At 43.5% G+C, this 18101-nt stretch overlaps 1 protein-coding gene across 7 annotated transcripts in view; it reads left to right on the top strand.

Moving 5' to 3' along the window:
- The first annotated feature begins 1073 nt into the window (after positions 1–1073).
- Positions 1074–18101, top strand: part of RCBTB2 (RCC1 and BTB domain containing protein 2) — a 40814-nt gene continuing 23786 nt past the window's right edge. The window contains exons 1-4 of one of the 7 annotated variants that reach the window (XM_058670765.1): positions 1446–1572; positions 11692–11790; positions 14850–14943; positions 15293–15357. In XM_058670765.1, the coding sequence (XP_058526748.1) occupies positions 15316–15357 (42 nt within the window). In that variant the 5' untranslated portion in view covers positions 1446–1572; positions 11692–11790; positions 14850–14943; positions 15293–15315. Of the gene's footprint in view, positions 1095–1445; positions 1573–3375; positions 3463–11691; positions 11791–14849; positions 14944–15292; positions 15358–18101 lie in introns of those variants that run through there. The other 6 variants (XM_058670764.1, XM_058670762.1, XM_058670769.1 and 3 more) reach the window with 6 other exon arrangements.

Genomic DNA, 18101 nt, shown 5'->3' with positions numbered 1-18101 from the left:
AATTTCACAGGATCGTAGAGAAATAAACATTAAATACAGAATATACAATGATCTGTCTGCTCAAAACTTTCACAATCTAGTGAGACATATTACTCATTAGGGGTGGGGAGTGGCAGGCATTCAGCACAGCAGTTAGGATTCCACTGGGGCTGTCCACATCCGTTATCTGAGGCTCTGAGGTCCAGCAGCAGCTCCACTCCGAGTCCAGCTTCTTGCAAATGCACACCTGGGAAGACAGCCATTCGGCATGGGAGCCCCAGAGGGAGCAGCAGGCTCCTGGCTATAGCCTGACCCAACTCAGGCTGTTGTGGGCATTTGGGAAGTGAACCAGCAGACTGGGCAATCTCTGTCTCTGGCTTTCAAACAAATCTTTAAAGAAAAAAAAAAAAAAACTCGCGAAGATTGCTAACTGCTAACTTCACCTCATCTGATCACTTTGGGAGGGTCACCTCTTCCGTTGGATACTTGTCCTTTTTCTTCCTGATTATACTTTCAAAATCAAAATTCCCAGCTGTCCCTTTAAAGGGTAACTCATTGTTCAAAGGTAAAGTCTATCTTTCGCAATGCCACACTTGTATGACTTTATTAAGGTCCTATGAAGTCCGATAAACACAGGTTTTCTAAAGCTCAGTGGACTGTGCTGTGATCATGGACATTCTGCCAACTGAAATGAGCAAGGCCAGACAAAACCAAAAATAAGCACGTCACTGTGGACTGGAATCTCAGCTATTCTATCCCACAAACCATTGAAATACTGACCCAGACCATTTCACAGAGAGGATTATATACTGTCACTTATTACTTATAAGAAGAGCCGGTAACTTGCACTTATTGAGCATTTACCCAAATTCACTCACGTGGACTTGGAGTGCGACACATTATTGCACACTAAAAGGTTGTGATGCATTTTACAAAAATCTCAGACCAACCTAAGTGTGGAGTAACAAATTCCTGTAAATTAATCAAGGGAAAGGGTGACTGTTTCTTAAGACCTTGACCCCCCAAGGGAACTCAGGAGACCTGCCCAACACCAATCACTACTTCAGGATCTGTAAGAGAAGTGGAGTGCAGGACTGCAGCTCCACAGCAATAAGGTGAAAACGGGGCTGCGGGGACCGTGTGAAGGGACCTAAGCTCCCAGGTGGAGGGGGTGGTGGAAAAGGTGGCCCACATTGTGTGTTTCCCATCCTCTAGTTCAGGCACTGATCAGCTGCCAAGATCTGGGTGATCAAAACTCCGGAGACAGCTGAGGTGTTCCACAAGCCAATTTCCGCAGTGACCGACGGAGTGTCCAGTCTCGGGGGTCCGCTGGGAAGGGAAGGGAAGGGAAGGGAGCGGCGGAGGCGGTGGTGGGCAGCCCTGGGAGGAGAGGAGGGGCGAGGCGCCGTCGCCGGCCCCCTCCCCGCGTCCGCCGCTCGCCTACCCTCCCCTGCCGGCCGGGCACCCGAGCGCTGCCCGCCACGGCCCGGCCACTTCAGGGGGAGGCGCCAACTCGTCGCGGCGCCGAGCCCCCGACAGAGCAGTAACCGCGACCCAGGAGGCGGAGCGGACGCGGCTTGGGCTTGCGCTGAGGTGAGGGGGTGGGCGCGGCGTGTGAGGCCGAGGCGGGGCGCCCGGCCTGAAGCGGGCAGCTTTGAGGGACCGCTGGCTGCGGGGCTGGGCGCGCCACCGCTTCCCGCCCCCCGCCGCCCGGCCGCCCCGGTGACTGAGCAGGGGCCCCGGGGGCGACAGCCGCGTCCCGGGCGCGGGCCCAGGCGTCGCTGCGCTTGCGCAAGGCCGCTGGCAGGGGTTGGGCTTGCGGCTCGGACCAGGTCCCCACCTAGGCCTCAAGGCGGAGTCTGCGCGTGCGCAAGTCGTCTGGCCCGGCTGGGCGAGAGGTGGTCAAGTTACAGCCCCGTTTTGTGGGGGCAGTGGCCAAGGCGGCATTGCGCATGCGTGAGGCCGCTTTTCCGGTGGGGGCGGTTTGACGTTGCAAGGCAAGCTCTCTTGGTCTCTTAGGCTTCTACCTTCTGACAGGTTCGGGACAGGGGTGGGAGCGGGCAGGAAGGAGGCGTCCTGGGGTCCAGGTGATGCACCTGCCTTGGCGTTTCGCGTTCTCCCCTGCTCTTCACGCAGCTTGCGCTGCTGTTGTTATTTCTATCGAGACCTGGCTTCCACCTCTTAAAGCCGCTCCCTCAGCCCTGGGCCTCGAAGCTAGCTCAGGTGACAGGCTGTTTTCCATTTGATGTCCGCGGAAAGTTGGCATTTGCGAAGTGAAGCTGTTAGGAACTGCTGAGGAGGGGTAGGAAGAAGACGGCCTTTAACTGGGAGTACTGGGCTCAGCCCGGAAGCAGGGGTTTGCAAGGCCTTGAAAGCTGTCCAGGTGCACCGCCTTGACTGAGAAAGAACTTCCCGCCTGCGTTGGAAGGCGAGTTCCGAACAAATGTGTGCTTTTGTTCTTTACAAAGTTAACGTAAACTGTTGCAGACAGTTCAAGTGCAGTTCAGAAACGCAACGCATGCCATGGGGCTGCCTTGTACTGCTCTTGGCAACTTAATTCGTGTCGAGCTGACTAAAAGTGATTGAATTTGCCAGCTTAGCTTTGGAAGTTGAATCTCCCCCACCCCGCCCCAGTCCCTCGCCCCTGTTTTTTGAGCCTTTGGCCTTTCAGTTGGCTGCTCCCGAGTCCCCTCCTGCGCCCGGGTGTGTATTTCGTGGGGCAGTGGTCCTTAGCTGAGCCCTTTGCCGGGCTACTGGAGCTGCTGGGGCTGACTTCTACTCGTGTCATTCCTCTGCATTGTGATCTTATAGCGTGTGCCGAGGCAGTCAGCCACAGAGTGCAAGAGCCACGCAGGAATCAAGACTCTGAGTGCCCAAGGGGAAATGCAATCTCTGTTTCCTACTGCCCCAGACAGTACCCGCCTGCAAACTAAGTAGCAGGGAATGGTCAGAGGACAGGAAACTTTTGCTCACCCCCACTGTTATGGGGCAGGTATCCTTAAACAGACCCTGCACCCCAGGGCCTCAGCACATGCTCTTCCCTCCCCACTCAGTATTCACTCATGCCATGAACCTGCATGGCACTGCGCTAGGATCTGAGGGTTTGAAGGAGGCGAGGAGGTGGCTAGTGCAAATGAAAAAGACCTTTGTTTAAGGAGAAATACAATGGTTTTGGGGGGTTAGGAGAAAGGGGGTTCAGCCTGGGCAGGGGGTGTGAAGCCAGGCCTTATTTGGGCAGGCATAGTCCCTTCTGAGGCTACTTTTTGGGGAGATGCACAGAGAGCCACATGGATCCTGGTATGCAGTTGGTGACATTTCGAGTGCACTGTCTTAGCAGTTTGAAATGTGCAGTAGACATGCAACCAGCCTTTAGATAACCTCTCCACCCCCTAGCGATGGGGATCTGGGCTTCAGCCACACCCAGCAGCTTCCAGGACACTGAACTTCCTTCAGGTCTTGAAGCAGTTGCAGAGCCGGAGAGAAGTGATTATATATCCTAAAATATCCCCAGTTCTGGTTCTGTACCTTTTATCGTGTTCTTTTGGCTTTGGAGCACTGAATTACTGTGTGATGTTCTGTAATCAGGAGTGGCATTCAAGATGGTGAGCTGGGTTTTAGAAGAAAGCGTCCTTCTGGGAGGAGCTGCCGTTTGCTGTGTTCCCATGATATGTGTCTAAGATGGGCCTCCGCATTGTAACAAATATGACCACCTTTTCTGTGGTAGAACAGGTTCTTGTTTTCCTTCAGTTCAGATGATTCAGGATTTTACAGTTTAACTCAAATCGATAAAGATCTGGAAGAGATAATTCAAAAAACGGCTAGTTTTATGCTGAGAAAAAAATCATACAGTTGACCCTGGATATGTGTGGGTTCTCCATTCACAAATTAAACTATGACTGGTTATTCAATTCTGTTCAGCTATTAGCTACCACATAACTATAGTCAATCAACTGTGACTAACCATGAAAATATTGTCCCCCCTCCCCCGTCATTTCCAAAATGATACAGTATAGCAAGTGATTACATGTAGCATTTCCATTGTGTTAGGTTTCATCAGCAGTCTAGAGATGGCTGGAACTGCGAGGGGAGATTTTCATGGATTATAGCGGGAGGAGCCTTGAACATCCTTGGGTTTTGTACCCCCAGAGGGCCCATCCTAGGTACCAAGAAGGAGCTGGGTTTTCCTCACAGTAACCACCCCTTGCAATGGCTTCATATCCTGGTAAATGACCAGTGAAGTTCTCACAAACAGTGGTTATTGCTTTTCTTTTTCTTTTTAAGAGATTTATTTATTCGAACAAGAAAGAGGGGAAGAGAGAATCCTCCATTCTCTGGCTCAGTTAAATGCCACGACAGCCAGGCTGCTCCAAGCTGAAGCCAGGGGCAGGAATTCCATCTGGGTTTCCCACAATGGTGGCTGGAGCCCAAGCATGTGGGCCTCCTTCCAGTACCTCCGCAGGTGCTTTAGTGGGAAGCTGCGTCAGAAGCAGAGCAGCCAGGACTCCAGCTGGTGCTGCATCATGGAATATCAGCATTGTAAGAATTGGCTTAACCTGCTGTGCTGCTTTACCAGGCCCTGCTTTTCTTTAAACTGTGTAGAAGAGGAGTTTATTTCACCTGATATGATACCATGCTAAGATACTAAATTCTCTCTTGGAGATTTCAGAATGAACCACACAAACCTAACCAAATTTTGCTTCTTAATTAAGGAGATTTAGAGAAAGAGGCTGTTGGATAAGCACACTTTTAGAAAGTAAAGTATATTTCCCCTCAAGTCTGTTACTTAAGTAGATTACAAACATTCTGCTCAAATTATTAACGTATAATTATACACTTAGGAAACCCACGTACTTTGCCTAAGTCCTTAATATAGGAATAGAGAATCTTTTTTCTACCAAGGACAATTTGGATATTTATAACATAATTTGTGGGGCCATACAAAATTGTCAGCATAAAAATTACTCTACAGTAGATCTACCAGATTTTGAGTCCTGCCTGTTGTTGGTGTGGAAGGGACAGATTAAATGGTTTCACAAGCCTTGATGTGACCCATGTGCTGGTTGTTCCCAGTCCATGCCTTTGGAGATTTTCATATTCATTTTCCATTTTCTTGGTAAGCTACCATGAAGTGAACATGCCCTAAGCTATTCTTTCTTTCAAACTTGACTTGGAGTTAAATTACTGCAGATCAAATTGTCCAACAAAGGGAGAGTTGAGGCCAGAAGTAGAATTATCTGGATTGCAGAGTGACAGCAAAGGACTCATGTTCAAGGCTGGAAATGGAGGTCTACCTGGGAATAACTACTGCAGAGCAGCCATTACTTGCCTTCCTCTCAGGAGCTGTTTATCATGTACACCAAAGGACATCTGATAGGATCCTTCAACCTGTCATTTTCTGCGAGGGCTATGTGTCTGCCTCACAAAGTAATTCCATCCCAATAATATGAAGGTATCCAATAGATTAAAGCTATTATAATTCTTTTAGCATGTGTCTGATCTTGCAGTGTGTGTGTGAAGGTTTATTTGTTCATTAATAATTTCGAATCTCAGAGAGAAAGGGAGAGACAGAGACAGAGGGGTCTTCCATCCACTAGTTCACTCTCCAAATAGCCACAAAAGCCTGGGATGGGCCAGACTGAAGCCAGGAACCAGGAACTTCATCCATTTCTTCCAAAGGGGTAACAGGAGCCCAAGTTCTTAGACCATCTTTTGCTGCTTCCTCAATCTCATTAGCAGGAAGCTGAATTGGAAGCAGTGCAGTCTGGACAGAAAAATGGATTGTTGGCATCCCATGAACACCAAATGTAAAGTGTGTGCCTTTTTTTCTTTCTTTCTTTTAAAAATTAATGGTCCCCACACCATAGCTTGGTGGCTAAAGTCCTCACCTTGCGTTGCCAAGATCTCACATGGGTGTCAGTTCGTATCCTGGCTGCTCCACTTCCCATCCAGCTCCCTCCTTGTGTCCTAGGAAAACAGTAGAGGATGGCTCAAAACCTTGGAACCCTGCACCCATGTGGGAGACCTGGAGGAAGCTCCTGGCTCCTGGCTTCGGATTGGCTCAGCTCTGGCTGTGGATGGAAGATTTTTTTCTCTCCTTCTCTCTGTAGATATGACTTTCCAGTAAAAGTAAATAGCTCTTTTTAAAATTATGTATTGATTTGAAAGGCAGAGTGATAGAAATGGAGAGACACAAAGATCTTTCATACTCGTGTCTATTCCCCCAATGACCCCAGTGGCCCAAGCTAGTTCAGCCTAAAGTCATCACCCTAGAAATCCATCTGGGTCTCCTATACGGGTGTTAGGGGCCCAAGAACTTGAGCCATGAATATGTATCTTATGTTAGCTTGGCTAATCTAATCTGAGTCAATATCTGTTACATGGATCTTCCTGTGGAAATCATGTTGAACTAGCCAATACCAGTGGATGACAGCATGTGAAGAAATCATAAATTGTGATTGCAGTATGTCCTGTTTTCTGTTGAAAGTATGTGATATTGAGCGAAATGACTCAAGTGGAGCTGAGCCATGGCCAAAGGGTATTTCATGTTAAATAAACATTTGCACTGGGGAGCAAAGGCCTTTAGAGATTAGAATTCTGTTAACAAGCATGTTAGGGATTCTTTTCTATATGGAAGAACCTATATTTCTTCTTTTTTTTAAAGATCTATTCCATTTTTATTATGAAGTCAGATATACTGAGAGGAGGAGAGACAGAGAGGAAGTGGAGCTGCCGGGATTAGAACCAGCAGCCATATGGGATCAAGGCGAGGACCTTAGCCACTAGGCCACACTGCCGAGCCCGAAGAACCTATATTTCAAATGAATTTGCAGATGAGTTGCAAGTACCAATTCATATTAGTTAATATGTAACAACCTTAAAATATTTGTATAGTTTATGCCAGTTTTATTTTATACTTGAAAGGGACACTTTTCCTGTGTGGCTGAAAAGAACAACTTTGTGGCTTGATAATCGACGTTGGTTTGAACTGGAGATCTGCATCATTACTCTTGGTGAAATTTGAAAATCCTTTTGCAAACAAATGGTTAACATGCCAGCTGTGAGCCTATGTTCTACCAGTCAGCTCAATGTTTTCCATAGAATTTGGCACTCCTGTTTCCTGTGAGGTTCTGCTCTCAATTTTGTCCATCCTGTTGGTGATTGTTCACTTTGATTAGCAGCTCTGTAGGTAACTTGCTGTTATCATTCTATATATATGTAATTCAAGAGAAGCTAAAGCATAGTCTGATCCTTTTTTGTATAGTTTGGATAGTGTTTTATTATTTTATATTTATGTATGTTTATATTATTTGTAATTTATGAATAATACCAAAAAAAGCTATTAGCAACACTATTGAAGGAATCAGCTAAGTATTGCTGTAGAACCATCATTTTCCCATTAGTGTGTTCTTGGCCTGGAGCTCATTAGCATGCTGGTTTTGGAAATTAGTGTCCTTGAATTAATTCCCCATTTCTTTTATTATAAAATCATCATCAAATGTATTGCTCAAATGGGAAAATTGTGTAATGTTTTGAATTCTGCATGACAAGAAAACATTTTTATATTGCTGTGCATAGCTCTAAAGTTGACTTTATATTACCAAGTTGAATTTTAAAAAATATGTAACATTGAAATTCCTCTGCCAAAATTCTTAATTTTTGCTTCTGTTTTCTTTTACTTTTTAATCCTGCAGTCACTGCTAAAGAATGGTTGTCTGCATTAGTAACTCCTAATAAGCCACACAAGACCAGCTTTTAAAACCCAGCATTGGGTTGGGATAATGTGGACACAGAGCTAATAGTCTTTTGTTCCAATTTTCTTTGCTCTTCTATGTATTTGCTTTCCACTCAGTGCCTCCAACAGGCAATAAGTCAATATTTGTTGAGTGAATTAGACAAATGAATATATGCCCTATAATCAACTTAGCTCATAGTCTAGGTCAGAGGTGTTGTCAAATTAAGTGACACATTGTATAGCACTTACACTGATTAGTACTGATTCTTTTACCAATGACAATGTGTACAGACAGTCTGCTAAATGCTTTGTACAGGGAAATGAATTATTTGACCTAGCCTGCATGAGGATTAGGAATGGATATGTTTAGCATACTGTCAAAAGACTATATTCTCATCAGCTCATCTTCAACCGAGTGATTATTTTTTCTTAAGATGTGTTTATTTATTTGAAAAACAGAGTGACAGAAAGACGGAAAAGGAGGGTGGGAGTGAAGGGAGAGAAAGAGAGAGAGAGATCTTCCATCTGCTGTTTACTTTCCAAATGTCCAAAGAGCTGGGATTGAGCCAAGCTGAAACCATGAGCCTGGAACTCAATCCAGGTCCCCGTTGTGGGTAGCAGTGAACCATGGGTTTAGACTGTCATCCATGACTTTCCCAGGTGCATGAACAGGTAGATGAATCAGAAGCAGAGCAGCCAGGATTCACACACGTACTTCAGAGTAGGGTGAAGGTGTTGCAAGTGGTGCCTTAATCTGTGGAGTACAATTCTGGCCCCTCCATGATTTTATTTCTTCAACATTGGGTAAGCTTATTCTCTAACACTGAGATGATTAATTTACTCCTAAAAACTTTGAAATTTTGTCAGATTGAAAGGCTATTGCTTATCAATTTCATGAATAGAGTTGCCTGTAGTCATTTATCTTTGACATTACTTTCACAAAAACTTCATGAAAAATAAGTCCTCAAAACCCAGCAATGGCTATGTGTAGTCATGAAGCCCCTATCCTGCTGCAGCAGTTCTATACCAAACTAGGGACAGGCTGGAGGGAGGCCACTGAGGGCTGCTTGAGACCTGTGTAACTTCCAAAGAATAGGCCACAGAACATGCATGTCAGCAAGAGAGCAGGCAGGGCCAGGATACAGCACCCACCGGCATGTGAATGCTGGATCAGGGAGCCAGCTTAGTAGGGATCCTAGAGTTGCCTTGTCCAAACCAAGATACCTGCCAGTGAGGACAAGTGCCAGGTCTGGGGCGGATTGGGGCAGGCTGCTGCACCTGTTGGTACAAGTGAAAATCAGGTTGGAGAATGGGTGGGCTGGGTCACTGCTCTAACCACCTTTGAGCTTGAGAGACAAGTTTGGGGCCCCAGGGTCACACCCAACTAGGTAGCTACCCTTGCCAGTAAGCACAAGAGCTGGGGCTGAGAGTGGGTAGGATCTGGCTGCAGTACCCATTGGTGCTCATGGAAGCCAGGATGGAGATGTGTCAGGCCAGGTTACAGCACCCACAGGAGTGTGTAGGAACTAGGTCTGGGGTATGGCCATTTTACTCACTGGTGGTCCCAACAGCTGGGTGTGGGGGCAGGCCAGATCATATGGCACACATGTTGGTGCTAGTGGGAACTGGCGCTGGGGCCTGACATGGTGGGCATTCTGGAGCCTCCCCCCCACCCCTAGACTGATCCATTCACAGATGGGAGATAGAGCATGTGGTGGTCCAGACCAGGCTGTGGCACCCACCAAGGAGCACAAGAACTGAGGTGAGGAGCAAGCTGGGTAGGGCAACCTGGTCAGGATCAGCCCTGTGAATTGCATGAATACTTTAGACTGGTAGGATCCCTGATCTCAGGCAACATCCCGTGGACATGCGATCCGACCACAGAGCATGTATTGTAGGACCAGGTTACCCCCCAGGCTGACTCTAGAGAAAAGATGAAGAACATACCCAGATGCCCATGAAATGCAAGACCACTGGCTGCTCTAATTGAACAGAAGACCTGGACTACCTCTTCAAAGAGTGGGAAGAAGAGCAAATGGCACAGTACTCCAGGCCAAGTTCTAGGCCTGTGGACACTGTGAGGTAGACGTAGACAACCAACAGGCCTTAGATCTTACACAGAGAGAATAAGGCAGAGCCCCTGTGGGACACATGTCCCCTCTTCTACAGTGACCACTCAAGGAACACCCCCAGGTTGTTCTCCCCCACAATTTGAGACCTGTGGGGCAGCATCAGTAGACCATCTCAGTTCCTGCCATTAATGTGGTCTGACAGCAGGGAGCCAGAGTATCCTCCCCACCCCTCTCTCCTGGTGTAGACACATCTCACCACTGCTTCCTCCCCTGATCCTTTCCAACCCTACCAGACACCCACATGGGTCTGCACTCCCATCCCCATTCCCCCACCAAGGAAAATAAGTAAATATTAAAGCATTAAAAAATCCAGCCATGCATATGCTTGTGCTCCTAATACATTAAAATAATATTTATTTTCTGCATATTTTTAAACTTTTAAATACTGTACCATAGGAAGCATTTTGTGACCTACTGATTTTTTTTTTTTTTTTTTTTTTTGTCAATCTTGAAGAGTTATCTGTGTTGGTTCTGGATAATTGGTTTTAATTGCTAAATAATAGACATGTGCTACAGTTTATCAGTTCTCTTGATGGATGGATTTTTAAAAAATTAATTCTGTTTGCTTTTCTTGATTTTTTTCCCCTCTTACTGCTAGCAGCTGTGTGTAAGCAGCAGCATTCAATTAGGCCAACGCTGTCCAAACCTTAGTTATAGCTATTAGTAATCTTGATGTCACTTGATCAGTATTAGCTTTTACATTGAGCTAAAATTAGATAAAAGAGAAGAGGTTAGGGTAGAATATAAAATCATGCCATAAAAAGATAACATTAAGTGCATCCCATAGGGGAGAAAAAATCACTTTGTGAAAATTTTGTTCCAGTTACATATATTCAGAAAAAAAATGATTGGAAGACATATGCCTTGGCCAGCTGTTGAGCTGTTCTGTAAAGTGGTTGTGCTGGTTTACATTCCTTCTAGCAGTTTATGAGTTTGCCTTTTGATCTGTACCCTCCTCGCCCAAGCTAGGTATCATCTACCACTTAATTGTTGCAGAGCTAACAGACGAGATTGATCTCATTGTGGTTATGTTTTCATGATACATTCCAAGACTGTGAGAATCCTTTAATATGGTACTTAATGTCTTCTGTGAAATGCCTGTGTCCTCTGTCACTTCTTCATTGTGACTTGTTGTTGTTGTTCTCTTGATTTGGAGGCCTTCTTGATGTGTTTTGTATAATAATCTTTGACTGTCAGGTATATCACAGATAATCTTCCATTGTATGTTTAAATTTATCAGTATTTTCTGTGTCATTTATGTTTCTGTATCTTGCTTAAGAAATTTTTCCCTGCCCTGAGTTCATAGAAGTATTTTCTCTACTAAAAATTTTGAAGTTTTGGGTTTTTCCACATTCTCCCTGGTTTCTTCTTTCAATTAGCTGATTATATTAAATTACTACAGAGTAAATTTCCGCTTGTATATGTTTTTATTGTATTTCTGTGTACATATTCAGAATTTATATTTTACAATTTGTTTTTATAAATTGAGCACTTCTTTTTTTATTATTATTAATTCATTAATTACATTGTATTATGTGACACAGTTTCATAGGTACTTGGATTCTCCCTACCCCTCCCCAAACCTTCCCACCATGGTGGAGTCCTCCACCTTGTTGCATAACCATAGTTCAAGTTCAGTTGAGAATCCCCCATTGCAAGCAGGGTCGGGCCTGGTTAGTACTTGGATGGGAAATTGAGCACTTCTAACCACTGACCTTTTTAATGGTAGGGTTACACATGTTTTAAACTATGTTTTGATAAGTAAAGAATTGTCGAATTGCAAAATGGTGCATTCTTTCCTTCTCTTTATTTCTTTAACAGAATTTATTTATTCATTTATGTTTTCAGTCACATTAGCCTTGCTGTAGAAGACAGCTTTACAAGAAGCTAAAAGGAATGGAATTAAAGATGACCGAATACTGGACTCCAGAAATTTAAAACAATCAGGTACAAATATTTTTGTTGGGAATGTAAACAGGAAAAACTTCAAATATTCCTGTAACTCAATGAAGATTCTGAGAGCATGGGCTTTGCATTCAGGCCTGGGTTTAACTACTGCCTCAGAGATGCAGTGACTGGTGGCTGTTGGTTCAGTCGTAGAACAGAAGCAGTGCAGTTAAATGCTCCATTTGGATATTGTGCCGATTAAATGAGATCACATGAGGCACTTAGTACCTGACACAGGTTTACTTTACTTTAATTATCATTGCTATGACTGTTGTTGTTTGGGCCCTATTTATCACATCGTTGGTGCGATTTTCTGTAGGAATATTATAGACTTGTAAAACAATTTATTGATAATAGCCCAGTGAAATCACATGGATAACAGGGTAAGATGACTCTAACCTCCACATGTATTCTACTAGCTGTATCCCTCAAATAGTGCAGGATGGAAAACTATTATGTATATAATACATTAAAATCATGAGAGAAGAAAGCCAATCATTTTCTACAATGCTGGAGAATTCAACAGTTTTTAATAGTATTGTATAATAGTGATTAATGTTAAATTATTTTTGCTATTCAATGTACTTAATTTGAGAGGCAATGCCACAGTGACTCCTGACTGGAGTCACTTATGCCCATAAGCCTACATCGCATTCCTCCATGTGGGTTGCAGGAACCCAATGACGAGCCATCAGCACTGTCTCCCGCAGTGTACACTGGCAGGAACCTGAAGTCTGGAGTTGGACCTAGGAATTGAACCCTGGCACTCCAGTCTGGGACAAAGGTGTCTTCACTGCTAGGCAAATGCCTGTCTCCTGGGGCCACTTGTAAATCTTGAAGAGTTTTTTGACTAGCATACATGAGCTTACATGAATCTTGTGTTTAGTGCTAACTGAATCACTTTTTTGTGATAATGTTATATGCCATACATGCAGTTATGTAATAAAATGATGAAATAAACAGAACGGTCTGTTTCCAGCATTCTATTTTCATAAAGTTTATTATAGTCTCGAAATTAATGAAAGGCACTGAAAATACTTATTTTTTTCTTGTCATCCGGAACAAAAGTGTCCAAAGTATCATCAGGGATGAGCATTTCTTCTTTGGTTCTATTTATTTCCTTTTTCTTTACTTCTTCAAATTCTCTTCCTCTACTTTCTTTTTTCCTCCTTTTTCTTCTCTTCCTTCCCTTCTTCTCTCTTCTTTTTTACGTTTCCAGTCGGAATGAGTCAGAGAGGAATCCTCAGCATAGGCTGCATCCGGGACCCAGAGGGCTATGTTGTGAGCCTGCTTGCCATGGGTATGTGGTATTCCACTCTGAGTCTGTGTATAGTCCTGGACGGTAGCCATGAGGGAGTCATGGCTGCTTCTCACAAAGAGGTTGCTGATTAGTAGGGAAGATAAAGGTGTTTCAGGTTAATCCTCTGGCTGTAGAGCTGACGTCCTACCTAGACATTGGTTTGTTTCCTGGATCCTACACTTTTTTTATGATTGATTTATTTTTCAATGGAAAGGCAGATTTACAGAGAGAAGGAGATACACAAAGAAAGATTTTCTATCTGTTGGTTCACTACCTAAGTGATGCAATGTTTGGAGCTGAGCTGATCCGAAGCAAGGAGCCAGGAGCTTCTTTTGGGTCTCCCATAACGGTACAGGGACCCAAGGCTTTAGGCTGTTCTCTCCTGTTTTCCCAGGTTACAGGCAGGGAGCTGGATGGGAATTGGAGCAATCAGGATATGAACCGATGCCCATATGGGTTCCCATCATGTGTAAGGTGAGCATTGCACCAGATCTAGCCGCTACACTTCTGATCCAGCTCCTTGCTAATGGCCTGGCATAGTAGTAGAGGAGGACCCAAGTCCTTGGACCCCTGCACCACTTGGGAGACCTGGAAGAAGCTCCTGACTCTCAGCCTTAGTCTAGACTAGGTCTGGCTGTTGCAGTCATACAGGGAGTAAACCCGCAGATGAAAGATTCTCTCTTTCACTCTTTCTCTCTCTGCTTCTTTCTCCCTTTCTCTCTCAGTAATTCTTTCGAGTAAAATAAATAAATCATATATACATATATATAGAGAGAGATAGATACATATACATCTCTCTATCTATCTCTATATATATATATGTATATAATTGAGACAGAAAGTGAACAAAAAAATGGACAGTGCCATTTCCAAAGTGTTGCAGAAATAGGAAGGGATCCGAGCTCACGGAGTCATCAGAAAACACACCAGTATGAAGCCAAGTGACAGTCCTGCTGTGTTTCAGAGAATAATTAGGATTTTAACAAATCTGCCAAAATAGCATTAAATGGTATTTAATAAGTAATCATCAAATAAGGGAAAATATCTTTCCAGACAGTGAACTGATCCAAGTTATAAGTTATAAGTGAGATGCTTCCAAGTGATCCTTTTACAAACAGGTGTTTTTTAAAAATTTGATCCCAAAGACCGGAAGGAGTAACTAGTTGTGCCTGGCCATAGCTTAGGGTTTTTTTTTTTTATTATTTTCTCTGCTCTGAGAGACCTTTGTACAGCTGAGGGGGAAAAAATGCTAATAAGAACATATACAACATTGATAAGGAACACTTTTAAGACTTGAATTTAGTTTGATTAGTGTTATTATCCAATGTGAGGTTTCAATTCTACTATAGAAAATACCAGATAAAATGTTCTGATGTTATTGCCTGGAATACGAATTATATTTAAGTGAAGGAGACCCAACCTAATAAAATGAAAAATTGTTACTAAAAACAATTTTATTAAATTGCTTTTGAGGGTTCAGAGGACCTTTTGTGTATGTTGATTTTTAATGGAAGGACAGTAAACCATGTACTAGTTTAACCACTGTGGAAACATATTATGTGTCTTCCAAAAGGGCTGCTCCAGCTGTTACTTCCACATGGTAGGAAAGAGTTATCATGGAGATGGTGAGAATAGTCATGCTGTTGTTGTGTATCTGATGGCTGCTGTTTGGGAATTTTCAGTTCAGTTCAGTGTTATAAAGCCACATTCATTCATTTTGTCACCCCTTTCACTCATTTCTCCTCTTTTTTCTTCTTAGCAAATCATATGTTGTTCAGCAGAGCTGAGAATTCAATACCTAAGTCTGTTCTTCACAGTGATTTCAAGCTTTCCAATTCCAGAGAGAGTCTAAGGTCTAAAATTTGTTTTTTGTTATCTGTAGGAATACAACTGTGAAATGAAAAATTGCTACTTATTTGCTTTTACCTATGATTCTCTGAAGGTGATTTGTCCAGGCCGTAGCAGGAAGAGGCCAACCTGAAGATCTGAAGGCATCCAGGAAAATCACCTTTTTGGTTCTATAGCTCTTAATTCCATGTCTGAAGCTTAATTCCCTTGCCTTCACCATGTTTGAGCTTAGCTTTTTTTTTTTTTTTTTTTTTTGTCATTTGTTTTAATTAGGATTACTTGTAAAGTGCTTTTAAACTACATTATTTAGCCAAATACATGGGATCCTCATCTTACTACATACTTTTTCCTCAGGGACTGCCCAGGACTGAGTCCATATGGAAGAAGAACTTCCTCTTTTCTATGGAGAAAGTGGCAAGGTTAGACAAGGTCATGCCCTTGGAGCATGCGTTCTCTGTGGCATGAGATGTACATCGTCAGGCATGTAGTGGTGACCAGGCTGAAGGTGAATGAGCCAGTATCTATCTTTGAGCGGCCCATGGGGTAGTGACTCAAATGCCATCGAGAGGTCATTGTGAGGCCAACAGGGGTTTGCCATTGCCTGATGGGTAGGGAAGAGGCTGCCAGACATGGTGACATTGGTGCCAGATACAGAGTGAGGGTCTCCGGTCATGGATGACGCTGAACTGAGAAGGCTCTGGGTTGAACTACAGCTACTCTGTTCCCAGAGATTAAAAAAAGAAAGTATCCCAAACTTAGATAGGGTATCAGTTCATCATTGACATGCTTCACTTTGCTTTCTTTCATTTCTGAACATTGCAGCCAACCAGCTGATGTACCATCAGTGGCCACTGATGGTAAAACTCACATCTTCCAGCCCACATGTGTTTATTTACAGAACATCTGCTCACCCGTATTGTATGCTAAATGTTAATCATCACTATTCATTTTGCCCATTTTCTACTCTTTTTGAAATAAGATAAGGTGAAAATACAATTTTCAAAATACATGTAATTGCACAAAGCCAGAATAAAATACAGCCACAAAGTAGCACTTCTACCACTAAAGCATCATGGTACCATATGCTGACTTGTAACAGCCTATGTAAGCCCTCCCAGGAAAGCTCAGAATAGGCTATGAAAGTAATATGCAGAACCTGAGGGTCTTGCAAAATGTTGACAGAGAAATTCTTCATTTTCCCAGGAACAGTTTTCATAAACTAAAAATTTCACAGAATCAGCAATGAAATAATCTCATACAAAGTGTTACAATGCTGGGAAAATTCTTAAGGGTGAGGTATCATTGTTTTTTGTTTTTTGGGGGTTTTTTGTGAGGCGCCCCTAACGTAGTTTTGATTCTGTTTTAAATTGAATTGTGACAACTTGCCAGTTATCAGTAGTTAAGTATGGTAGTCCACTTGATTCTTTATGTTGAAGGAGAAGCATAGCTCAACAGATAGGGAGAATAAGATGTGCTTGGGTCTCTAGTTTTCTGGCCTTTGTATTTTCTGAATCATGTTTTCCTGCATTAATGGGTGAAGTCTCACTGCTTTGACTCCCCAAAGAGATGTCAGCTAAAGGTAGGGGAGCTGGACTGGAGGTGAGCAGCACAGTAAAGGAAGGCTGATAGTACCACTAAGTATTGTCCCATGCAGAGAGGAGGATACCTGGGCCAAAAAGACTGCAGCTTCTAGGGAACAAAATCTCCATGATGCATGTTACCAGGCTCTCATCTTTGTTGCCTGTTTTTCCCCACACACATTCCTCTGTCAGAGACGGGAGGAGGAAGGGATGCCTTCTTCAGAGAGGACTGCCATGCTGCAGAATGGCTGTGGTGTGACAGCAACCCCCACCGGCATTTGGTGTGAGTCCTCACCCGGTGTCTCATGACTGTGCCAGATAGGGGGTTCTAGTCTTATGTGAAAGAAGATGCTGCACTCCTGAAGACTAATATTAAATGTCTTACTCCAAAAAAAATGTAAATACAGGCCTTTTTCCAGTGAAGTCTGGAGTTCCCTGTGTGAAAGTTCCTCCATTGACTTTGATGGTCCACTCCTAATGCTAATCTCAGATGGATGTAAAAGTGATGTATTCATACTCCTGCTGTACTGAGGTTATCTTGTAATTTATTTCCCATTAGATTGTGACCTTGAAGGAAACAGTTTTGTCTCTTTTTATTTTATTTAAAAATTTTTATTTATCTGTTTGAATGGCAGAGTTACAAGTGGGGGGAACACACATAAACACAGAGGGAAGGAGGAAGTAAGGGAATAACAGAGAGAGAGAGGTAGAGAGAAAAAAAGAAAGATTGTCCATCTGTTGGTTTACTCCCCAAATGAGTACAACAACCAGGGTTGTCCAAACCAAAGCCAGGAGCAAGCAACTTCATCCAGATCTCTCATATGAGTGCAGAGGCCCAAGGAGTTGGACCATCTTCCACAGCTTTCCCAGGAGCATTAGCAGGGAGCCAGATGGGAAGTGGAGCAACCAAGAATTGAACCGCTGCCTGTAAGGAATACTGACGTCACAGGCAGTGTTTTAACCTACTGTTAAAACCTACCATGATGGTGACCTTGTGTCTCATTTTTATATCTTTAATTCAATGAAATGGTCAGACCTGGAGTTCCCTTGGCCAATAGCATCTTTAAACAAAATAAAATACATATTACATTGAAAGCACACTGGAATCCCAGAAGTCAGTGGAGGCATGGACTGCTTACTATAGAGCTTCGTGCAGGTGGGCTGGCAAGTTCAGAGCTTGTGGTTTGTAGGCAGGCATTTAGGAGTAAGTTGGAATTTACAGGCTGGTGGCGGGCACCTAAGAAACCACTTGCTTTTGAAGCAGGGCAAGATGAAATCCATACATCTGATTGAAAAGAAACAATAAAATATCAGTCATTGCATCTTGCCAACCTGACTGATCCTGGAAGACAGCCCACAGTGGGGGTTATTGCCCTGTTGTGAAGTTGCTTACAGATGCAAGCCAACACTGTAATATCATGAATGTAGCGTTACATGTTAGCTGATGTGTGGGAAAAAAAGTCTGGCCTTTAATCTATTCTTATTTACTTAAAAGTTACTTACTCTGAAAGAAAATACATCAAAGAAAGTAGGATCCTGTTGTGATATAAGGAAAAAAGTGATTCAGAGTAGAAGCATGGACT

The sequence above is a fragment of the Ochotona princeps genome, chromosome 12 (assembly GCF_030435755.1).
Source record: "Ochotona princeps isolate mOchPri1 chromosome 12, mOchPri1.hap1, whole genome shotgun sequence".
Taxonomy (NCBI): domain Eukaryota; kingdom Metazoa; phylum Chordata; class Mammalia; order Lagomorpha; family Ochotonidae; genus Ochotona; species Ochotona princeps.
Note: the sequence above shows the minus strand (reverse complement) of the source record. Positions and strands in the feature narration are given on the sequence as shown.